Source organism: Puma concolor, chromosome D1 (genome assembly GCF_028749965.1).
Source record: "Puma concolor isolate L17-30 chromosome D1, mPumCon1.1.hap2, whole genome shotgun sequence".
NCBI lineage: Eukaryota > Metazoa > Chordata > Mammalia > Carnivora > Felidae > Puma > Puma concolor.
The window spans coordinates 51,239,978-51,264,982 of NC_141676.1; the positions used below are offsets into that span (position 1 = coordinate 51,239,978).

Here is a 25,005-nt window from a genome sequence, read left to right on the forward strand (position 1 = left end):
TTTATTTATTTTTGAGACAGAGAGAGACAGAGCATGAACGGCAGAGGGGCAGAGAGAGAGGAAGACACAGAATCGGAAGCAGGCTCCAGGCTCTGAGCCATTAGCACAGAGCCCGACGCAGGGCTCGAACTCACGGACCACGAGATCGTGACCTGAGCCGAAGTCGGACGCTCAACCGACTGAGCCACCCAGGCGCCCCCTCCTGAAGTCATTATTACACTATATGTTAACTAACTTGTATTTAAATTAAAAAAAAAAGAGTTCAATTTCATTCTTTTGAATATGGATATCCACTTTTCCCAACACCATTTATTGAAGAGACTTTCCTCACTGTGTATTCTTGGTGCCTTTGTTGAAAATTATTTGACTGTATATGCATTAACATATTTCTGGTACTGTATTCTATTCATTGGCCTAGACGTATGTCTTTATGTCAGTACCATACTATTTGAATTAATGTAGCTTTGCAATATTATTTTGAATCAGGAAATGTGATGCCTATAGCTTTGCTGTTCCTTCTCAAGATTATTTTGGCTATTTGGGGGCCCTTTGTGGTTCCATATGAATTTTATAATTCTTTTTTCCATTTCTATAAAAATTATATTGAGATTTTGGTAGGGATGCACTGAATCTGCCTGGGAGGTATGGATATTTTAACAATATTAAGTCTTCCAACCTAAGAACACAGGATGTTTTTACATTTGCTTGGGTCTTATTTAATTTCTTTTATCAATATTTTATAGTTTTCACTATACAAGTTTACAAAGTAAACAAAGGAAGTTTCATCTCCTTCACTAAATATATTCCTAGATTATTTTATTCTTTTTGGTGTATTGTAATGGGATTGTTTCCCTGTGAGCAGAGACCTGTGACAGGTTGCATACCTGAGGGCAGGTGCATAGTCTGGCTTGCATTATACTGAGAGACCTTGAAGGGATGAGAAGGAATCAGCCAATCCTTAGATGACATCGTGGACTGCCTGGACAGACAGAAATCAGAAGTAACCCTAGTGCAAAAGTAAATCATTTCACCCCAAAATTCCCTTCCCCTACACTCCAAGGAGTTTATCTAAAAAGCAGTCTTGCATGAAGACACTTCTCCAAACAACCCATCCAGATGGCCAACCAACACATGAAAAAATGCTCAACATCACTCATCACCAGGGAAATATAAATCAAAACCACAACGAGATACCACCTCATACCTGTCAGAATGGCTAACACTAACAACTCAGGCAACAACAGAGGTTGGCGAGGATGTGGAGAAAGAGGATCTCTTTTGTACTGCTGGTGAGAATGCAAACTGGTGCAGTCACTCTGGAAAACAGTATGGAGGTTCCTCAAAAGATTAAAAATAGAGGGGCGCCTGGGTGGCGCAGTCGGTTAAGCGTCCGACTTCAGCCAGGTCACGATCTCGCGGTCCGTGGGTTCGAGCCCCGCGTCAGGCTCTGGGCTGATGGCTCAGAGCCTGGAGCCTGTTTCCGATTCTGTGTCTCCCTCTCTCTCTGCCCCTCCCCCGTTCATGCTCTGTCTCTCTCTGTCCCAAAAATAAATAATAAACGTTGAAAAAAAAATTAAAAAAAAAAAAGATTAAAAATAGAACTACCCTACGACCCAGCAATTGCACTACTAGGTATTTATCCAGGGGATACAGGTGTGCTGTTTCAAAGGGATACACGCACCCCGATGTTTATAGCAGCACTATCAACAATAGCCAAAGTATGGAAAGAGCCCAAATGTCCATTGGTGGATGAATGGATAAAGAAGGTGTCATATATATATATATATATATATATATATATATATACACACATACATACATAATGGAGGATTACTCGGCAATCAAAAAGAATGAAATCTTGCCATTAGCAACTGCATGGATGGAACTAGAGGGTATTATGCTAGGTGAAATTAGTCAGAGAAAGACAAATATCATATGACTTCACTCATATGAGAACTTTAAGATACAAAACAGATGAACATAAGGGAAGCAAAAAGAATATAAAAACAGGGAGGGGGACAAAACATAAGAGACTCTGAAATACAGAGAAAAACTGAGGGTTGCTGGAGGGGTTGTGGGAGAGGGGATGGGCTAAATGGGTAAGGGGAATTAAGGAATCTACTCCTGATATCTTTGTTGCAGTATATGCTAACTAACTTGGATGTAAATTAAAAAATAAATAATTAATAAAATAAAATAAAATAAAAAACAGTCTTGGAGGAGGAGCTGGTAATACAAGCAAAACCACATAGTTTCACAAATTCTCTCAGTAAATATATGTGTTGGCTCTGCCCTTTTTAATTCATACGTGAAACAAAGTAAAATTACAGCCCAACTCTGAGTTTCAAAAGTATAAAACCTCTAGAATACATGAGAGAATATTTTTGTAGCCTTGGATTGGGAAAAGATTTCTTGAACTTGTCACTAAAACACAAAACAATAAGGAAAACGTTGTTACATTAGACTTCATTAAAATTAAAAACTTCCGTTCATCAAAAGACAATTAAGAGAGTGATAAGGCAAACCGGAATGGGAGTATAACTTCCAAATGCAGAAATCTGACAAAAGAGTTGTAGACAGATTATAGTAAGAACAAATCGATAAGAAAAGTACAATCTGAGCATAAAATTGGCAAAGGACTTGAAGAGACATTACACGAAAGGAGATATACAAATGGCTGACAAATGCTTTTTTAAAATGCTCAACATAAGAGGTCCAGAGCGATGAGGGGGAACGCCACCTGATTACTTCATTGTAAAACCTGGTGACTAGCCTCGGACTTTCTGGTATTATCTTTCTAAAAAACTGTGGATAAATAACATCATCCACAGGAGACCTGAGTTACCAGGACTTCCTGAAGCTATTCCTTCTGCAAGTTGTCTTCTTATCTCTGACTGTAAAGAGTTCTTCTTTCACCAATTTATATTCTGGGAACAGTGGATTAGGGAGAATTGGAATCCACATTTACTCTAGGATTCATATAACACACATCACTTTTGTAATAATTGGAAAACCATATTTTAATCTTTCAACATGATTAATCAAAAGGTTCTGGAGGCAGGGAAGTAATTCAGGAGGGTGAAAACTGTCCAGGCTCAATCATAAACACCTAAAATAAAGTCGTGACGGAAGTGGTTGCAATGAACACTTTGGGAGATATTTGGGAGAAGGATCGCAGGTATAGTCCTTGCCTGCATCAGCCTGGGTGTCTTAATCCATAATTTTATACCAATTGGCTTGCGAAAGAAAGTTCCACTGTACCTTAGCCTCCTCCCACCAATACTCCCCAGTAGTTTTTCCTACTATTCAAAAGCTTGTTAGCAAAGGTTCAAAGACAAGTCTTTGGAGACAAACTTTTGAAAAATATGAAAAATCTACTGGGAATTTTCAAAGGAACTCTCAAAGGCTCAGCCTTCAGAGTTCTTCTGTGTTACCTGGATTGAGTTGCTTTGGTGGCAAAAGTATGTAATAAATTCTTTTGGTCTCTTATTCTAGGTGGAAATAAAAATTTTCAAGACTCCATTTCAAAGGTTATGATAACCCTGTATAAGACAGACCAAGGCTTCCAGAGAAAGTGACCTGGACTGACACTACTATCAATTGCATTTCCATTGAGTACACAATGCTTTCTAAGATACTAACTTACAAGAAGATATTTTAAAAATAATAACCTAACAGAAGAAAAATAAAACACTCTGTAATCATGGACTCTAACCAATGAGCAAAGCAGAGAAAAAGTAAAACTATATTCTCTAGGTCTCCTAATGCTGAAATATATATATTAAATCAAACCCAGCAGAATTTCATGAAATGATATATTTTGTGACCTAGAAAATTATAAATTAAAGTTGGTACTAATTAACATACTGGCATTGTGTATTTAAGATAGTTCTTCACATAAAGTGATAAGGCTAATGGACAACATAAACATCTATTACATATGTTCCTGAAACTATAGTTTTTCAGTTTCTGGAATCACACTGAATTTCTTTCAAAATGACCTATTTTTTCTAGCCATCAATTTTCTCATTGCCTCTTTCACCTCTTTGTTTCTCAGACTGTAGATCAAGGGGTTCAGCATGGGGACCACACTGTATAGAACACAGACACCACTTTAATATCGTCAGATGAGTAGCTTGACTTCGGTATGACATAAACAAATGTGACTGTGCCATAAAACAAAGTGGCTGCACTGAGGTGAGAAGTACAAAAAGAGAAGGCCTTGTGTCTTCCCTCAGTGGGGTGCATATTCAGGACCAAGTGCAGGATGTATAGATATGAAACAGCTATGATAAACAATGTGATTACAATGATTGACCCACCTAAGATGGCAGGAGATACTTCAGCACATAAATATGGGTACTAGAAAGCTTCACTAGTGGTGGGAGGTCACAGGAGACATGGTTGATTTTATTTGGTCCACAAAAAGTCGAGCTCAATAAACAACCAGTAAATGATGAAGCATTCACCCATCCCCCCAGATAGGAAGCAGCCAATAAGACGATACAGACTCTGGAAGACATGTGTGTAGAGTAGAGAAGTGGAGAGCGGGTGGCCACATAGTGATCACAGGCCATGGCAGCCAGCAGGAAACACTCAGCCACTCAGCCAAAGTGTTGTCCAAAGTGTGTCCAAAGACAACATCAGAGCCAAGCTGAACTATGTGGGTGCCAGTATGATATGGAAAAGCGTGATGTACTGTTGCTGCAATGAAAATAAGAGAAGACTTCAGAGCCAAAAGCTCTGGGGATAAATTTAAGGTCTGCCACCTGGCAGGTGACCTTGAAAATTATATAATCCTTCTGAGACTCAATATCCTTATTTTTAAAATTAAGATAGGGGCTCCTGGGTGGCGCAGTCGGTTAAGCATCCGACTTCAGCCATGTCACGATCTCGCAGTCCGTGAGTTCGAGCCCCGCGTCAGGCTCTGGGCTGATGGCTCAGAGCCTGGAGCCTGTTTCCGATTCTGTGTCTCCCTCTCTCTCTGCCCTTCCCCCGTTCATGCTCTGTCTCTCTCTGTCCCAAAAATAAATAAACGTTGAAAAAAAAAAATTTAAAGTCAGGAAGGCCATATTCCTAGTCAAATTAAATTGGTCTGGAAAGTGAGTGACAAAATATAACAGGACCTGAAAGATCACTTGTACAAAAAAAAAAAAGATTGAGATTTTGATTATAGTTTAGACATGGGTTGACTACTTCTTATTGTTGATACCAATCCCTATACCAACAGCCAAAATTTTCCAGCTTCAGGATTAATGTATTTGTGGAAATGTCTCTGGGGATTTGAGTGTCCTTCGTTTTGCATTTATATTATTTGCACGTGATGTAGTTTTATAGAATTGTGTGGTACAAGGGCAAAACTTGTCACAAGGACGTTAAAGCCTTCTGATTTGGCATTTGCTCTTTGGGGCAGTTAATTTGTAAAAGCTGACAGAAAAAATCTCATATTTCCGTGTGGGCATACATGGCACTGGCCGATCCACAAGGGTTTCTCACACACTGACGATGTGCCAAGAACTCAGTCAAAGAAGAGGAAGACTTGTGTATAATCAGAGCCACTTTCCTGTGCCACATCATCTACCAGGTGTAGAAGTGAAAGCGATTTAGTGTTTGCCTTCTACAAATATAAAACACGGTGAGAAAATGTAGATTCACAAATGCCCCAATCGACAGTATCCCAAATGACTGTTTGGTAGCTTGACTTCATTCCTGAGTGTGCTATCAAATTATCTTTCCTCTCCTCCCCTCTCCTTCTCTAACACATAGCTATAACCGCCCATTTACAATTGGAAAATAAGAGAAAGAAAAATATTTTAGCATATTCTGACGGGTTGTTTGCAAGCATGTAGTATAACCTTGCAAATAAGGACAACTTTGATATTCAATCCTCTTGTAGAAAGTGGTAACCTATATACTAACGAGCAAGTAATGTTTGCATATAAAACCTTAGACACCAACCACTTGGCTAGCCAATAAACTCTGGGGGAAGCAACATATTGATGTGGGTGTAATGGGACGTGTAATATTGCTGGATCAAGACTATGCTTCTGTGGTCGACTCCCCACATCTTGCGAAGATCTTTGCAAGAAACCACATTTAGAAACATTGTATGGACGTGGTTGAATGACTCAAGTCTTGGTTAATAAATAACTTTCTTTTAAGCTGGTTTATTGCTGGTCTTACAGGCTTTCTATTTGGTGCTCTTTCATCTCTCTAAATATTCAAGGAAAAACTCTGAGTCTTAAAATGCCTCTGAGCAAGAATAGGCTGATTTTACTACTTGGAATGCTCTGTGTGGAACAATGTAAATCTGCAACTCTCTCTCTCCCCAAAGGTAAGTTCCAAACAAACACTATCACTGCCTTTGTCTGAAGGAATAACCTTTGCTGGCAATGGACATCACAACCCCAACTCAATATTCCTTTGGGAAAATAGAAGCATATAAATTTTGGAGATCTAATTGTTTTTCATGTAATTATTTTGAGCTTCTGTCCTGTAATCAGCATATGAAACTGCATAAAACATTCACGGGATACAATTTGAACAAGATGCATTGATCTGGAGAGAAAACTGGGATGATTCACTTATTTGGACATATCCCACAATCCGATCTTTTTTCATGGAGCAAATTCTGGAAATCAGCATCTATTGGTGCATCTATTGGGAAGCACTGGAAATCTTTTGGAAAATTCTCCTATTGGGAAATATGAAGTCTATTTACTGTGGTGCATTATGAATGATCTTTTTTTCCTTCAAGTACCATAAGGTGAGAGTAGTTCTTGGCAGGCTTCTCTATAGTCAGAGTCGTGCCAGCCCCAAGAATCATCCTGTTTTCTGTCTTTGCTTCAGCGAGTTCAGGAAATAGTCAACTTCGTGTCTAATTTACTTATGATCCATTCAACTGAAACAGTTAGAAAATAAGTTTTTGATTCAATGTCATGCCTGCATTGGGTTCAGAACAAAAAAGGCTCAGTATTACAGCCATACTTTGCTGTTAATTAGCTGTGATTTTCTTTGATTCTTCACTTTCTCATCTGTAATGCAGGGGCAATAGTGCTTGATTCACAGGCATTGAATGGGGATTAAATGAGAAGTTATTTGAAAGAACTTTGTATATTTTACCATGTTAATCCAAATGGCTATGCTCTCAAGGATATGCTCTCAAGAAAAAACATTTGTTCATCCATCCAACTTTTCTAAGTGTCTACTGTATGCCAGGAATTGTGCAAAACCTTGGAGATACAGAGATGAATAAAACATAGGGTTTTTTCCCTCATGTAGTTTATAGTCCAATGAGAGAGACAAACAACTCGTTATCACAATACTGCATGGCAAAGTCTATAAAAGTGGGGAGGAAAGTGTACTACACAATACAGGAGAGATACTTACCACAGCTTGAGGAAACGAAGGAAGACTTCTCAGTTGAGGTGTTGCCCAAGTTGAGGAATAAGGATTAAAGGGTTCAGCCAGGTAAAGAAGCAGGGTGATTATCAGGCAGGGCTTTCTAGGCTCTCCTTGAAAACATGCTGAAAAGAATGACCTGCAGAAGGGACAGAATTACCATCCTCGAATTACCAGGGAGTCCTAAACATCTTTAATCTATCTCATCTGCTAATTGAGGAGTCAAAAAACACATTGAGGTTAAATAAGTAAATGAAACCTTTTCAGGGATAAAGTCTTCTCCACAAAAAGGAAAGAGTTCTTTTTGCCATTACCTGGCAACCCTTCTAGCCTAACACCACTGTGGTGTGTGAATCAGGACATCTTCTCTCCACCCCACTCTTCTCGAGCAACCTGCCACTTTCCACTTGCATAAAGATTTAAATCCAATATCTGACAATGTGTCAGGCAGCATAGACCATGGTCTCCACTCAGTTTCCTGGGTGGAGCAAAGAAGATGTACACACAATTACAATCCAAGGCAGAATATGGCATCATCCACTTCACTACTTAACTGAGCAACTTCTATGCGTAATGAACTGTTCTAGATATTTTGAATTTAGATATTTCTAAGGTTAAGCTCCTATATTTGAGAAGACCACAGCCTAGCTGGGTTGAATCATGTAAAATTAACCATAATGGCATGTGATAAATGCTATAGAAGTACAGAATGCTGTAAGGAGCCTCTAAGAGGGCAGGTTGCTCAAACCAAGGGGGCTATAGTCCTGCTAACCCAGTGGAGATCTACCTCTGAGTCCCTTCACCTTCATATTAAAAAAAAATAGGTGTCTTCATAATGTGCCCGTTCTATGTGAGAAAAGCTGAAGCAAATCTCACAATTAACATAAAGCCGCTTTATAATATTTCTACATGCTCAATGTCCTACAGTTGCTTGCTCACTAAAGTTTCCTGTATCCCTCATTTCCAGGAGCTATCTAACCACTAAATTTTTGTCTTCTCTCATTCCCAGCTCCCACTTGTGGGCAGAGTTTGGTGAAGGCACAGCCTTGGAATTACCTTAACATTTTCAGTCGCATTGTTGGGGGAAGCCAAGTGGAAAAGGGTTCCTACCCCTGGCAGGTGAGTCTCAGGGAACATTCTCTGGCAGGTAGACTATGAGCTGTCTCAGGACTGGATCTCCCAGAAACACATGCTACTCATCAGTGAACTCCATTCTGCCTACCTCATAACCAGATATCTCATGAGTGTGGGCCAGGATCCAAGTCCCTCAAGATGTCCATCCATCGAGTTCCAGAAAATGTGTGTTCAGAATAATCATATGCACTATTGGCTTGCTCCAAAAATTGGAAATGCCATCCCAAACTTTCAGCCCCTAAGACAAAAATTGCACTTCAATAAGCTAAAAAAAAAAAAACCTCGTGAGTTTACAATTAAAAAAAACAATTTTCTTAGTCAATAAATATGTTACATTGTTATAGTTAAAGATGCTCAGGAAAGTCAAAGCTGTTATATCCATAGGTCTAATTTCTGTTTGGAGATTTGTACCTATACCATAGGACATCTTAGGGATGTCCTTAGAAGCTGATATCCTAAGAATTCTCTCTCAATCTAATTTCCTGGTCTTCCCATGCCATAGAAATGCCTTTGTGCTTCTATCTCTAGCCTACAGTGTTCGCATTTATTGTCTTTGACATTCTCCCAGCTTTCTTTACCCTGAGAGCCATGTTGTATTCTTGCCTCTTAATTTTGTGAGCAATAGCCCCTTGCTTTTACTTTAAGTCAGTCACATCAATTTTTGCTAAGTGGCTATTTAGTAATGATTGGTTGATTGAATTTGTGCTCAGTAGGTTGACTAAACGGCTGAGGCATTGTCATTTGATTAACTGATGAATTAATTACTTGGTTGAAGAGTTGATTTGATCAGTTGCTTATCTGGTCAATTGGTTGACTAATCAACTCAGAAGTTCATATTCAAGTCATAGTCAGTGGTTTTACTTCCTTTTACTTACTATTCTTCACTGTATTAAACATTTTAATAGTTTATTGAATAATTTTTGGTCAAAAAGAGACAGTTCTAATAAATTGATTTTTTTCTAATTTTGACAATGGAATTAACAGCATATACTTGTACCCATTTTAGAGTCAAATCAAATATCATGAACAAGATAAACCAAAGATAGCAAGTAATTTGTAGAGGCAGATTAAAAAATAGGCTTGAAGCAGTGGTAGTTGAAAGCAAATAGGTAAAAGCATGAGGAAATTGTAGATACACACTATTCTCTAAGAGGCTTGGAGGAATTGAAGCATGTGTCGAAAGATTACCTTAGCCCTCACCTTGTTTTTCTCCCAAACCTCTTCATCTGGACTCTGCTATATCTTATACTTTTCTTTCTTTCTCTTCACTCACAGGCATTGTTCATATTATTAGGGTAACAGTCTGGGCCAACAGTATTATGAAAATAAATAAATAAACAAACAAATAAATAAATACCACCAATTTTACTACCAATTCTACTAAACTCTTACAGCCAACCATCTCAAATTAACTACCTCTTCTGTAGACCAGGGTTGGAAGTATTCTGGTTCCAACACTACCCTTCTGAGCTGTAATGGGACAGGTTTTACTCCTTCACACTCCACAACTTCTAATATTTGTATATAAGACATCTGGGCCTATTTTTCAGAATATGCTCAGTCTCCAGGTTTTGTGGGGGGGTCACAGGGCATTGACTTGCTCCCACTTAAGCTCTTTGTAATCCAGGTGTCTCTGAAACGAAGGCAGAAGCACATCTGTGGTGGAACCATCATCTCTGCACAGTGGGTGATTACGGCTGCTCACTGCGTTGCAAACAGGTAGGAAAGGCCTAGTTCATGGATGAATGCCAAATTATCCACCTTCTCCTTTGGAATCAGCAGCAACAACTCTATTACAACATGGAAATGTGTGATGTATGCATTAGCATGGGAACATCCTAAATGCATGACACAAAAAGGGCTAAGTGACACTGTCAGAGGGTACTTAACTTGATAGAAAACATACTTTCTTTGCAGGAGTAGAAAATTTTATTTACTCAAACATGACTGGAAGTAATTAAAGAATAACATCCAAGTGAAAACAAAGGATCATAAAGATACATTTGTGAAAAGCCTCTCCTACATTTCAGTGAAAAAAAAAATCTGGTTCATTATGCATCCTAAAAAATTGGTAAAAGAACCCAGTGCTTCTAATTATGACTTTGTTTCATACAATACAGTCTATATACAAAATGTGTATTCAGGAAAATATTGCTCCTACCAGTATTTTTCTTTTATAACACATGTCTGATCATACTGATCCCATTTTTGGAAGATTTATTTGTGATTTCTGTCCTTGTAAAGGAGCTGACATTAAACATTAGTAATAGAAAGCCATGCCCTGGTAGCCCCTGGCCCTGACCAGCATTGTCCATGTTTAGTCATGGGCTCACTGCAGCTGTTGGAACGCAACTTTATATTTCAGTAGCTCACTTCTTGATCCAACTTCTCTTCTTCCTTTTCCAAAAGTGTAAAAACAGTTCTCCCCCAAATGCAAAGGTCATTGTTGTTCTATTTTTTTTCCTTTGAAATCAACTTACAGCATTTAAAGATTAAGACAAAATTGATAGAGGAAACCAAAGGGAGGCCAGTAAAATGTAAAGAAGTCTCTCATGTCCGCTTTTCTACTGGTCATGCCTCTCTGAGCTTCAGTCTAACAACTTCCATCTTTTATCCACTTTCCTGTGTGCTCTAAATGTTCTATTGTTTTTAGTGCTCTGGGTAGTCACTAGGCTGCAATCAAGTCCCATATTTGTCCTCTTTTATTTTAAGTCAGCAAACATCCCCTGGATATTCACTTGGCATTAGACACTTTGGTGGGTACCAAGATACAAAAGTAAGTAAGATGTAATTCCTGCCCACAGAGAGTTGATAGTCTAAAGAAAAGTTAATTGATAATTTCACTGTAGTGTGGCAGGTGGTTAGGCTAAAGAGATGCTGTGTATTAGGTTAGGTACCCAATATAGCCAAGAGCTGGAGGGAGTATACCAGGAGAAAATTACAACCTTTTCAGTTCTATATAAAAAAAATCACTTCTGGGAATAAAGGGTGCCCAAAGACTGTAAGCCCAAAGTTCTTAATACAACTCAATGCATTCTACCGAGTTCCTTTTAGATAACTTTGCTACAGAAAGAATGGCAATAGAGTGGTCTTTCCCATCTCACACCATGTCTCTAAATTACAAACATAAAGAATGTAAGGAGAAGATCCTCACTTCTCATTGTGTTCATCAGTCCCAAAGCCTTAACTGTGCATACTCGCTGAGATACCAGAGTTTTGGTGTTATTACACAATGTCTTTCACAATGTACACTGAGCATTAGATCTCTGATATTAAAGCAGCATACTTAGGGGAATCACAAGTAATTCTCAAAGAATCTCACTGCTATTGAATCCAGGCCAGCCAGTTAGGGTAGGTGAATAAAGTCCACTATGGCTTCAGACCTCTGAGTTACAATATAAATGCATTTTTAGACATTTAATGAATAACATGGCAAAGTATTCAATTTATCATATTATTGGCTCCATTTGAGGCCACTCTTTACTAGTTTCCCACTTAAGTCGGGAACTTTTGCACTTTTACTAGTAGTGATGGAATCATTCTCGCTTTCTCTGTTCAGTATCCTCACACTCATATCATCCATCCATGTGATTTGAAAGAGGCCAGATTGTCAACCATTACGAGTATACTCAGAGGCTAAATGAAAGTCAGCCATTTTACCGCTTCTTCTTCATAGAAATATCGCATCAACTTTGAATGTTACTGCTGGAGAGTATGACTTGAGTCATATAGAGCCAGGGGAGCAAACCCTCACCATTGAAACCATCATCATACACCCCTACTTCTCCATCAAGAAGCCAATGGACTATGATGTTGCTCTTTTGAAGATGGATGGCGCCTTCCATTTTGGTAAACATTAGAGGTTCACTCTGAATTGTCTATCCCATGTGCTCTATAACTTCTGTTCCATAGCACATTTCCTACAGCGTATGTTATGTAGCATATGTCCAACAGTTCTGGGTCATGCACTTTGAGACAGGAATTTGAGGTGGAGGGTCCCCTATGTGAAGCTCTTTTTGCTTGTGGCTTCAAATATAGGGTTATGTGGATTCAGGAGAGAGTCTTTCTCTGTCCGATAAGTGGCCCCTGGAGGTGTGAGGCATAGATATCACAACTCTCACAAGGTCTTTGGGGAACCACCTACATACCAAATGGTGAGTGGCTTAGGGTGTCCTCTCCTCCGTGGATGAGACAAACCCTGTCCTGCTCTTTTCTTCAGGCCAGTTTGTGGGCCCAATGTGTCTTCCAGAGCCAAAGGAAGAATTTGAGGCTGGATTTATTTGTACAACTGCAGGCTGGGGCCGCTCAGCTGAAGGTAAGAACTTGTATGCCACTTCTCTTAATCAGATGTCAGAACTTCCTGGTGGGTAATTAGAAAATACAGTTGTTTTTAATCTATTTTGAAAAACAACAACAATGGTGTAAGCATTTCAAAAGAGAATATTCATTGAACATAGAAATCCAGGTCTTTCCAAAGGACACAAACCTGAATGTAGCATCTTCAATTGAGGAAGTGCGAGAGTGCCTCACTGGGGCTCTCATCTCTGTGTTTTCTAGATGGCGTTGTCTCGCAGGTATTGCAGGATGTGAACCTGCCCATTTTGACCCAGGAAGAGTGTGTGGCAGCTTTGTTAACCCTAAAGAAACCCATCAGTGGGCAGACCTTTCTCTGCACAGGTTTCCCGGATGGAGGGAGAGATGCATGTCAGGTAGGTGGGAGTGGTCAGGCTGAAAGGTCCCTGGCTGGGCTTCCCTCAGCTTTGCCATCAGGTGAGGGGCTGAAAGAAGGCTACAGGCAAAACTGGATTCTTGTCAGGGGTGGCAAGGGAGGTCAAGTTGAAATAAAGTGACAGTTTTTACAATCTGTTTTTACTGGAGAGTGTGAATTCAGAGGAGGTCTTCTCCTTTTTCCAAAAGACCAACTAACAGAGATAGTGCCATCAGTGAGCTTAGGGTTCTCTACAGCTGAAGGATGGCTGGGGTTTTCCTACTGAGAAGTTTCCATCTAGTGGATAATCACTTTCCTTCCATTCCTCCCGCTGACCAAGATCTGGGATCAGTTTCACTACTGGGCAAGACTTCTCTGAGTCTGCAGGATGAGATAGGAGATGGAAGAAAGGGTGGAAGGGGAAGGATGGGGAAGAAAGAGGTGAAATTGATAGGCCCTAATGATATTTGAAGATTTAATGTGAATTGTGCTCGGCTGTTCTCCTGGCCACCGAGTCCAAGTTATTAGAAGTGAAGAAATATCATTGATCCTCCTTTAGCATATTCTTGGGGGGAAAGAGTGAGCACAGACACTGATAATGATGGTAATGGAGGCTTTTCCCCCTGCAGGGAGATTCAGGAGGTTCCCTCATGTGCCGGAATAAGAAGGGGGCTTGGACTCTGGCTGGTGTGACTTCTTGGGGTTTGGGCTGTGGCCGAGGCTGGAGAAACAACATGCAGGCAGATAACCAAGGATCCCCTGGGATCTTCACAGATCTTAGAAAAGTGCTTCCCTGGATCCACAAACACATCCAAATTGGTAATAAATCCAGCACATAAGGTCAAGAAGCTAGGGCCAGAGAGAGCGTCAGCAGAGTCTAGGCAAGACAGGACCACTGAGCAGACAGGCTTGCTTCTGTTTTTAGTGTAGTACATAAGAATTGTGACATTTATGAAATTTAAAACAAGAGTAAAATATGGTGTACAGTACAGTATACAAATATATAAAGAAACGTGAATCCATTCATCCTAGACTTTGTCAAATTGCCTTTAGTTGAAACAATCAGCTAGAGATGTATTTTCACCATTTACTTCTCAACTGTGCTAGCAAGATTTATCAAGCTATAGAGAAATTTTGCTCCCCAGAGGACAATGTCTGCATTGGTTTTTGGTTGTCACAACGTGGGGGTGCCACCCACCTAGTGGGAAGGAGGTATGGATGTTGCTAAGCATCCTATAATGCACAGAACAGACCCATGACAAAGAATGGTCCAACCCAAAATGTGAGTGATGCTGTGGTTGAGAAGGCCAGGCACAGATCTGGGTGCCATACGTCTGAAAAGATCAGGGTCTATAAACACCTTCTACTAGACTGATCAGGGAGTTCATTGAAACTTCGGTTCTGCCTCCACATCCAACGTAATTGTTTTCTAACTAGTAGCTTCCAGCTTCAATAGGGCTTCTGTTCTGTCCCAAAGGAGTTAATTAAAATTCATTTGGTAAGAACTTGGGTTTGTTATCAAGTGTACAGTGGCAGGCATCCAAGCCCTCAGCTCAAGTGGTAGCTACCCCAGTAACTCTTTTTTGGTTGCGGGCCACTTATTCTCATCTCCAGCATCCCTTCTCATCAACAATGGGAGAAGTAGACCAGATAACCTCTTCCTCTGTGTAACCTCCCAGCTAATCATGGCCTGATTAGTGCACTTAATAAAGAGAGTGAAATTTCATTAAAACACCGAGACCACGTTCCTGTTTTGTCAAATTACGCCTTCTGTTCTTTCCAGAGATCAGATTTTCATTAGTTGCATAGTGACTTAAAAATCCCTGCACTTTTGAGCCAGGGAAATGCTAACTTGTTGAAATATTGTTCAGGATACCACAAACCTTGAATAGCACGCTTCTTTTTCTTTCCCAGGGAAGCGGAGGAAGAGCTCCAGAGGTGGGTATTTCTTACAGCCTGCTCCACCAGGAGCAGGAATTAATATCTAGTATTTCTGAATATAAGTTCCTTTTGTAATCGAAAGTCTTAGGAAGAGCTCTCTCTGCTCACTAGGTAGAAAGCTACCCACACTTGGGGCACCCACAGCCATTCCCTGCCAGTCAGGGCAGCCCATCACCCAGAAGGAGCTCTGGATTCTCTCCCATTTCACTTCTTCAAGCCCTCCATCTCAACTCAGCAAACACTTGCCGAATCCTAGCTTTAGATCAGACACTCGAGAGGGAGCGGGAGGTGAGGTGGTGCAGATGGTCACTAAGCTACACGCCTTACCCTGAAAGTGTCCTCATGTGTACAGGGGACTCTCCCCCACATTGCCAAGTCTTCAATGAAGCTGCTCTGTGACTTTGGGAAAGCTCCTTCCTACCTCTGGACCTCAGTTTCCTTGTCCATAAAGAAAAGAATCTGGGAGCGCTTGGGTGACACAGTCGGTTAAGTGTCCGACTTCAGTCAGGTCATGTTTTGCAGTTTGTGAGTTCGAGCCCCGCATCAGGCTCTGTGCTGACAGCTCAAAGCCTAGAGCCTGCTTCGGATTTCGTGTCTCCCTCTCTCTTTGCCCCTCCTCCACTTCGCGCGCGCTCTTTCTCTCAAGAATAAATAAACGGTTAAAAAAAAATGTCTGGATCAGATAGTCTCCAAGGCACCTTTGGCTCAAATATTCAGTGTGTGTCTGTGAGTCTGTGGAACTAAATACAAAGATAGTTTCAGGAAAAAGAGTACCTTGAGAGCTGCAGGAGTAAGTGGCTGGGGGGAAAAAGCCAGAGGAGGCTTTGGAACACAGATGCATTTTAAGCTGAATCACAACAAACAAAGAAACAAACAAACAACAAAACCACAAAGAACCAGTAGACTGTTGTCAGGTGGAAATGGGATATAGATAAAGAAAAATACTGCAGCTCAAGGAATCCTCTTTGTCGAAAGATGGATGCTAAAAGATGGAGATAGGAAAATGTTGGGGTAAGAGACCAGCATGTCAGTCAGAGCAGCTGAAGTGAGGGAGATTAGAAAATAAATGGAGACCAATTTGTAGAAATGTTGGATGCCTGTCAAAAAAAAGTTTGGATTTACTGAGTAATAGGAAGTTGATTAATTAAATAGATTAGAGCAGTACTCTGGCGGTATAAGAACAGCACATAGGGGATAGGATGGAGGGGAAATCATTCAAGGTGGACTTATGAGATTACACATTAGTTCTAGAGGCTTAGGGCAATGGCCGGGGAATGAAAGGATGGGAATGGAAACAAGAAGAATTGGCACCTGGCAGTCACTTAGATGAGGGGGGGGGGGGGGGGAGACAGGGAGGAACCAAGGATGGTACCAAAGTTCTGAGCCTGAGAAACGAAGCAAAGGGCACCTAAAAGTAATCGAATCAGAAGTGGAAGCAGTTTTTTGCAGACCATCTGTAGCATGTTAAGGGGATATCTAGGAGATGGTTGAAAAACGAGGTCTGAAGTTCAGAAGTGTAGAATAACAGTTGAAACTCAGAGTATGGATGAGACTAGTCAGAGGGCTCGTGTAAAAAGAGGACAGAGGGGCGCCTGGGTGGCTAAGTCGGTTAAGTGTCCGACTTTGGCTCAGGTCATGATTTCACAGTTTGTGAGTTTGAGCCCCACATCGGGCTCTGTGCTGATGGCTCAGAGCCTGGAGCCTGCTTCGGATTCTGTGTCTCCCTCTCTCTCTCTGCTCCTCCCCCACTTGCACTTTGTCTCTCTCTCTCCTCTCCAAATTAAATAAACATTAAAAATTTTTGAAAAAAAAAGAAAGCTAAGGATAGAACCGGGAAATACATGTATTTATAGAAGCAAGTTATGATGGAGTGAAGCAGAAGGAATCATTGAATCTCAAGGTTAAGCAGGATCTAAAAAGAACAAAAAAGAGTAAGGCATCACAGAAGCAAGAGAAATATTTGACAAGAGAGGAACCATGCATCATGAAGAACTAGGCACTTCTGTACAGGTTCTAGAAGGAGAGGACTATTGTGGCCAGTCACCACTGTTACCCTGATTCTCGTGGCTCTCTTTCCCAGCCTCATGCAGTGAGCGGGACCGTGTGCTCCGTGAGTCTCAGGGGGAGCTGCACTTCCCAGAAAGCCCCTGCCTGTATTATGAGAGCAAGCAGTGAGTAGCCTCCCTGCCACTCTTCCCCCAGCCCCCACCTCCAGTCTGGCTGTGCCCACTAACTGGACACTTTCTGTCTCGGAATAACTCCCTCTTAATGTATCTGCCTGCAGGCTGTGTGTCTGGATCCTGCTGGCACCAGAGAAGATGCATGTGCTGCTCAATGTTTCCCACTTGGATGCAGAGTCTTGTCACCACACTTACCTCTCGATATATTCCTTAGAAGACAGACCTCTTGGTGAGTGGATGCTGACATTGTCAAATGGATGTCGTGCTGCGAGGACTTAATGGGGCCGGGCTGCAGGCTGTCTGGCACTGAGGCATCTGTAAATACCACACTTTCTGTCTGCAAGTTTCAGACTCAGAATTGACGGTGGAAAGGAACTGATGTGAACCTGTGTGATGGTTGCAAGGCCACAGAACACTTCATTGGCTCCATCTGCTTCCCATGGAACCAGACTTCCTAGATTTATTTGCCGGGTCTGGGGCCCATCAGGGGTAAAATATAGACATACGGCAGGACCTCTCAGGCAGAATGCTGCTTTCATAGGCATGAAAATGACCTTTACTGCATCACCCAGTTAAGAAGGAAAATACCGATGGATAACCATGAGCAGGAAACAAAGGTTATTTAGGCAAGAAACAGAAACAGGGGAGCATTTCTGTGGTTCTTAATAGGAGATTTTGCCCCCAGGAGATATTTGGCAATGTCTCAAGCATTTTTCGTTGTCATGACTAGAGACAGTATTACTGGCATCTGATGAGTATGGCCAGAGATGCCAGAAAACATCCGATAAATGCACAGGACAGCCTGAACACGAAGAATGTTCCAGTTAAATATCAGCAGTACCAAGGTTGAGAAACCCTGGTTTAGATAACCCTATACTGTCTTGACAAATCCAGTTCAAGGCCAGTTCTCCTGAAGTCTCTTAATGGATGCTGTTTTCTAGACTCTGAACAAAGACTCTTGATTCTTACATTCCAGGGAAGTTCTGTGGAGAAAGCCTCCCTTGATCAGTTCTTATTGGCTCCAACTCTGTACAGCTGAATTTCGTCTCTGATGCCACAGATCATGCAGCTGGGTTTAATCTCACCTATAAAGCTCTAAAACCAAACTACCTTCCTGGTAAAACCATTTGCTTATATCACGTACTACCCAGGCCTTTTAGAGAAGTTGAGGCCCCGCAGGGATGAAGTGAGGGGCAGGGAGCTCCCCAACAGGGTCTGTTTGGTTCCATCACAGAGGGGGCCACAAGGCAGGTGAGAGGCCATGAAGGTGCTCCTCCTCCCGTCCTGCTGACTCATGCTGATCACATACCCAAGTGAGCTTAGAGGGCTGAACGAGTTCTGGAGAATCAGTGCACAGACGTCTTCCTTCTTATTAGCTCTGCCTGAGGAGTCAGCTGATGAGCCATTTGTGGGAGACAGGTGGAAGCACACAGAGGATTGATTCCTCTTGGCTTGAGCGATGCCATTGTTAGGAAGTTTCCCCTTGTGTTTCAGATTCAGGTTGCAGTTCCCTTACTGTCCCTTTTGAAGAAGGCCTCATACAGAGTCTTCACTATCCTGAATACTATAGCAACATGGCCAACTGTGACTGGGTTTTTCAAGCCCCCAAACACTACCTAATAAAGGTACTGACCTTGGTTACCCTCAACTTTGCTCTGGTATCTCCACAGAAGAGCTAACATAAACACCATGAGGGGAGAGGTTTTGCGTTTTGTTTTGTTTTAATCAGATCTATTCCCTGGTACCCAGCATACAAAGTTCTTTGATATATATACGTGTTAAGACTAGCCTATTTTCCCTGTAACTACCCACATATACCACTAGATGACATCTGTGCACTTTACTCTGTTGAAGGGCTGTCTCCATCTGGATCTGGTAACTGGTTTAATCAGTTCCTGGTCCCTTCTAGAAACAAGCATTTCTTCCTTATTAATTAAACTGCTAACAGAACACTTTGTAAGTAATGGCTAACAAAAGTCCATGCCAATAAGACCTCAAACATCAGGCCTTCCGTGCAGAAGGAACAGAGCAAGCACAGAGGAGCTAGCGTAGAACAGGCTGAGGGACTGGCTGGCCTCGAGTCAGAGCTGTATTGGGAAGGGTAGTGGAAGAGGAGCTGAGTTAAAAGTACAGAGGTTTTTGAATATCAGGATACGGAGTTTATTCAGCAATTGATTCGTAGCTTTTGTGGTTCAGTAAACACTAGTAGGCCATCTGTGGAGAGATTCCACCAGAGTTGAAGGTAAGACTGCAGCCAGAATGAGGTTGGAAAGAGGCATTTATTTAGAAGTCCTTCTCTGAAAATAATAATTGAAAGCGAGAGAGGATATGAAGGAGAGAAAGTAGACTAGAAAACAAAGGGGGAGGAGTAAGGATGGATAAGACCTCCAGGCTCCAATATATATGTATTTTTTTTTGAGAGAGAGAGAGAGAGACAGAGAGACAGAGTTTGAGTGGGGAAGGGGCAGAGAAAGAGGGAGACACAGGATCCAAAGCAGACTCCAGGCTCCAAGCTCTCAGCACAGAGCCTGACACAGGGCTCAAACTCACGAACCACAAGATCATTACTGCAGCCAAAGTCAGACGCTTAACTGACTGAGTCACCCAGGCGCCCCAGGTTCTCATATATTTAAGAGGCAAAAAGAAGTCTGAGAGTCAGGAGGAAGTGTGGAGTTAGAACAGTCCAGAGAACAGAGCCTTTAATTTAAAACACAAAGCAAGCAAACAAAAAGTTGTGGCCGAGTTTGGATTTACCACAAAGTTAGGGTTTAAAAAGGACTGAGAATTTCAGCCATCCAGCCCTCAGCTCATCTCCCAGCAAAAAGGTAAAATAATTGGATTGACAAATGAACAATAGAGAGCAGGTGGGAGTGGGGGGGGGGGCACCTGAAATAGCAAGTCTGATGTTCGGAAAAGAAAAAAGATCACGCAGGTTTTACACATGACGGGAGAAGAAAACACAGAGGAAATAAGTAGAGAATTTCTCTTTCTAAAAGCTTCTGGAACCCAAACATTCAAATGAGAAATTTCAGGAGGAAGCAGCACTAAGGGAAGATTGGTTATGAGTAATGGAGGATAAAAGTTTGAGAGGATTTCTGGAAGGAGGAAGACAAAATTTAGTTGAAAATCTGAACGTGCCAGAGCTAGAAGTGATTCAAAAACACACCTATTCAATAAATGCGTACTGAGTGCCATGCATCAGTGAAATGATGATTTCACACCCTGTAGTCAGTGACAGCACCAGTGTGCAGGACCCATTCAAGATAGAAATTTGGAGATTAGGATTACAAGTCAGAACTATGTGCATATCATTTGACTCGGAGAGAAAAGGGTTTACTACTGGAAAGTATTGTAGTAAGGATGTAGAAATGTTTGAATGGAACGTACTTCTGATACTCTCCTTTTCCCTGTGCCTACATTCACCATTAGTGATCACTTACCTCCACTTTGTCCCATCCATGCAGCCCTGTGTCTTTTGCTGAGTGTTCAGGCTCCATTTAATCCCCATCATCTGTGTGTTTAAAATGTAAATTCCCACCTCATCAGCCCTATTTCCCACTGCTCTGCTCTTCAAAGTCAATTGAAGGCCGGTACTATCAAATTGCTCAGATTGTTCTTTGCTGTTTCTTTGGTCTTCCTAGGAGGGCACCAGGGAGCTCAAATATTTACACCTTTACATTTGGTCCCTGTTTGGTAGCTTAGATGCATCTAGAGTTTAGGAGTCTGTGGTATAGCATCTTCTCCTAAGTAATTTAACCTACTCATGAATGCCCCATTCACTTTCCTCTTATGGTCACACCCCAGAGCAAGCTGAGCACTCCACATTGCTCTGCTTACTCAAAATCAGGTCAATGGTTCATTTGGTTTGCTGTGGCGGTAATGTGGAGTCTTGTCAGCTTTCCTTTCAGAGTCTGGAAATAGAAGAGAATGGAGATTGTTCTTCTGACTATGTGGCGGTGCACAGGGATGTAGAAGGACAGGAGGAAATAGGTCTGTGCCCCTGGAGCCTCGGCTCCCCTGGTTTGCCTTTGGACCCAGTCCTTTGTGGGGAATTGTTCTTGGGAGTAAAAAGGGTCTGGTTCAAGTTTCCTTCATTCCCCTACACCCCCTCCTTCCCTCCTCCCTAAGTGGTCACTACCAACACCCCTTCTCCCAGGTCAGGGGCAGGAAGGGCCAGAGGGAGAACCAAAGAGCTATTTGGACAGAAGGTGTGGAAGGCCCCCAGTGATCCAAGGGTCAGAAGGGGAAAGTGCCAATGAAATAAGCCCATTGACTCAAACTAGTTCCCTCAGGGGCATTCGCAGTGGGAGTCTTTCTATTCTGAAAATGAACTGTGACACCACCAAAAAAGTTTATTTCTCAACAATTGCCTAAAGGTTAATTTTTTTTCCCGATCCAATGCCATGCCTATTTGCTGGGCCCTTGACCACGTCTTGCCTGGGCTGGGCTTTAACCAGCAAGGTTTTGTGGTTTCGTTGCTCCTGCCCCTGTGCTGAGCTCCTCTGGTGTAATGCTCATCAGCTTCCAGTCAGATAAAAATGTGACCTACAGAGGCTTTCAAGCTACAGTCTCTTTCATCCCTGGAACAGGTAAGAAGACAGAGGCATCAACATCTTGGGTCCCGATTCCCATCCTCGTAATGCAGTAAGAATGGGAACCCTTTACAGCCCAACATGGATGCAGTTGGTCCTCAGCATTTGCAGCATCTCTGTCCTATAAAGTCACCCTGAACACCAAATTAGTGATTACTGAACCTCTGCTCCGAGGAGTTAGGTTCCTGGGAGCCTCTGGTTTTATGGGTGTTTCTGTTTAAAGTCACCTTACATATTGTTGGTTCATTAACACTGAGCTCACAGCCAGTGAGCCTGTGCCTGTGCCTATAGCCTGTGCCTCAGCAAAGCTCATCTATCACATATATTTTCTCCATAAGGCACATCACAGCCTCCTTGCCCTTACGAACACTAGATGGCACTGCAGCACAATGTCTAGGGCCATTTCAAACAGCAAAATCACCAACAAAAGGCACAAAAATGCAAAAAACCCATGGCATTCAAGGGACCATGGAAAGGTCCCTTGTTTATAGTATAAGAGCTAAAACAAGAAGGCAGAGTGCCGCCTCATTAGACCTCGGCTAGGAATACGTGCATCAGGTGACTCAAATTGGTCACTGTTCTGCAGGTGTCCTTGAATGATCATGAAAGCACCATTCGTTCTGAGTTACAAATAAATGTTAGGGTGTAGGTGACTTTGCAAATGTGGAATCCATGAAGAATGAGGATCAACTCTATGCCTGAATCATGGCCTGTCCTTACTATATGTGTGATCTAAGAGTCATCTAAGACTCATTTACTTCAGCCTCACCATGGAAGAATAATACATGCCTAGTAAGAAAGTAGAATTAAATCAGATCACCCTTGGCCATGAGCAAGTGTGTAACACATAACAGAGGCTCGGAAGTGTGAAATGTCTTCACCAGCTCTCAGCCCCTAGATACACGAGCAACACAACTCCCCTCCAAGTCCTCACACCCATGAGCATTCTGCCCAAATCCTACAAAGCCATCTGTTGGCTTCTCAAGTTGTTCATTCTTGTTAGACAAGCAGTTCTTTATGGCAAACCCAGGTTATAGTTAAAATACTCTACTTTTCAATTAAAACACCCATGGTCCAGCCGACTGAGATGCTCCAGAATTCTAACAGTAGTAATTTTCTGGTAAGTTCCAAACACTGGCCCTGTGTGTGTGATCTGAGAAGTTGTATATGCTTACACTCAGATTTAAACATCTCCAGATCAGAGGACAAGTCATTGTTTTTGGAGACATGGAACGTGCTACCTGAAGATCACAATGCTTCTGGTAAGCTGTTCTGGGGAATGTGACCAAGGGATACCCACAGAATGTATCAGCCAGGGTTCAACCAGAGTATCTCAAAAAGATATATTGGAGTCCTAACCTCCAGAATGTGACCTTATTTAGTGCTAAAGTCTTTACTGAGGTATCCATGTTAAAGTGAGGTCATTAGTGTGGGCCTTAACCCAATATGACTGCTGTCCTTATAAAAGGAGAAATTTGGATATGGAGAGAGACACCCGCACAGGGAGAACGTCACATGGACATGAAGGTGCAGACTGGGGTGATGTACCATCTACAAGCCAAGGAACACGGGTGATCGCTAGCAAACCACCGCAGGCTGTGGGAGAGGCACCATCACCACCCACAGAAGGATCCAACCACACTAACACCTTGATCTCAGGCTTGTAGCCTCCAGAACTATGACACAATAAATTTCGGTTCTTCTAAGCCAGCCCGTTTATGATATTTTGTTACAGCAGGCCAAGCAAGCTAATACACCAGGAATTGGCTAACATGGTTGCAGGGGATGACCAAGCAATTAAACCTATCTGGCAGGCAGTCAGAAAGAGAAGATCACAGGGGGCACCTGGGTGGCTCAGTCGGTTAAGTGTCCGACTCCTGACTTAGGCTCAGGTCATGATCTTACCCTTTCCGTGGGATGGAGCCTTTCTTCCGGCAGTGCATTGGGCGGAGCCTACCTGGGATTCTCTCTCCCCTTCCCGCCTCTCAAAATAAATAAACATTTGAAAAAGAAAAGAGAAGTTCACAGGACACTGGAATTCCACAGGCATGGGCTGAAGGTATTCTCCAAAGGCAAAATTTCTCCTCTTTTTCGGGGAAGCCTCAGCTCTGTTCTTAAGGCCTTTGCAACTAATTAGGTCAGGCCCACCCAGATTATCCAGGATGATCTTCTTTACTTCAAGTTCACTGATCGGGGATTTTTATTACATCTGCAAAATACCTTTACAGCAACACCTAGATTATTATTTCATTGAATAACTGGAGGCTGTGGCTTAGCAAAGTCCACACATCAAAAAAGCCACCACACAGAGCTATATGGGATGCAGTCATTGTCCATTTTGCTCAAAGCAACACTGAAATCTTTCTAGTCACAAGAAACAAAATTCCCATCTAAATAGATTCATTTCGTGGAAATGGTTAAACAGTGTGTCAAACTGGGGTCTGACTCACAAGATCTGTGCACTAAAAAAAAGTGAGTCCACCACTACGTTTTAATGCCAATGAGCATTGAGAAGTGCTGGACTTTCTCTTGTCCTTGTTTGCTCTGTGGCACCCAATGACACACATGTGCCACATCCTGGTCCATGTGGAAAACCAGGTGAGTGGAGCAGGCAGAGGAGGGAGTAGGGCAGCTTTTATGGTTTGCCAATTTGATAGTTTGTCAAGAGAAAATGTAAGCACCTTATTTTTATTTATTTTTTTAGTTTTATAATCTGTCTGACACAGAACATAATATAGAGTGTGGAGACAATATATTCCTTATAATGAGAAGTAGAAGTAATCTGAGTCTTTTTGTTCTGTTTTCTTGGACCTCATGATGCATAGATACCTTAGGTAGAAAACCCTTGTAAAGTGTGGCTGCAGTGGCTCCTTCTCTTGACCACCATGGGGGTGCATTCAGCAAAGCCATTTTTCCCAGCCTAAACCAAGTACAAGATGTTCCAAGGAGTCTCATTACAGCAAAGATTTATTCATCTTTTATCCACAGTACCTAGTGCAGTGCCCAGAACACGGTAGATGACAAATAAATATTTAGTGAATAAAACTAT

General features: G+C 41.9%; 2 protein-coding genes and 1 pseudogene across 3 annotated transcripts in view; 1 reads left to right on the top strand and 2 right to left on the bottom strand.

The window, feature by feature from the left end:
- Nucleotides 1–25,005, bottom strand: part of LOC112865977 (olfactory receptor 5P4) — a 47,334-nt gene that overhangs the window by 10,268 nt on the left and 12,061 nt on the right. For both annotated transcript variants that reach the window (XM_086678057.1, XM_086678058.1), the window contains 6 exons: nucleotides 12,684–12,895; nucleotides 9,736–9,838; nucleotides 8,624–8,773; nucleotides 7,716–7,879; nucleotides 7,390–7,540; nucleotides 885–979 (listed from right to left, as the gene is read on the bottom strand). The gene's annotated coding sequence lies outside the window, so the exon portion shown is untranslated. The remainder of the gene's footprint in view (nucleotides 1–884; nucleotides 980–7,389; nucleotides 7,541–7,715; nucleotides 7,880–8,623; nucleotides 8,774–9,735; nucleotides 9,839–12,683; nucleotides 12,896–25,005) is intronic.
- On the bottom strand, nucleotides 3,992–6,067 carry LOC112865658 (olfactory receptor 5P80-like; annotated as a pseudogene).
- On the top strand, nucleotides 6,155–23,262 carry OVCH2 (ovochymase 2). The gene is given in 15 exon segments (XM_025928746.2): nucleotides 6,155–6,334; nucleotides 8,411–8,520; nucleotides 10,163–10,254; nucleotides 12,212–12,384; nucleotides 12,755–12,850; nucleotides 13,093–13,244; nucleotides 13,873–14,062; nucleotides 15,158–15,181; nucleotides 17,265–17,355; nucleotides 17,469–17,593; nucleotides 18,341–18,481; nucleotides 18,859–18,989; nucleotides 21,261–21,354; nucleotides 21,822–21,953; nucleotides 23,138–23,262. Coding segments are annotated over 15 exon segments (1,743 nt in total). The 5' UTR covers nucleotides 6,155–6,246; the 3' UTR covers nucleotides 23,242–23,262.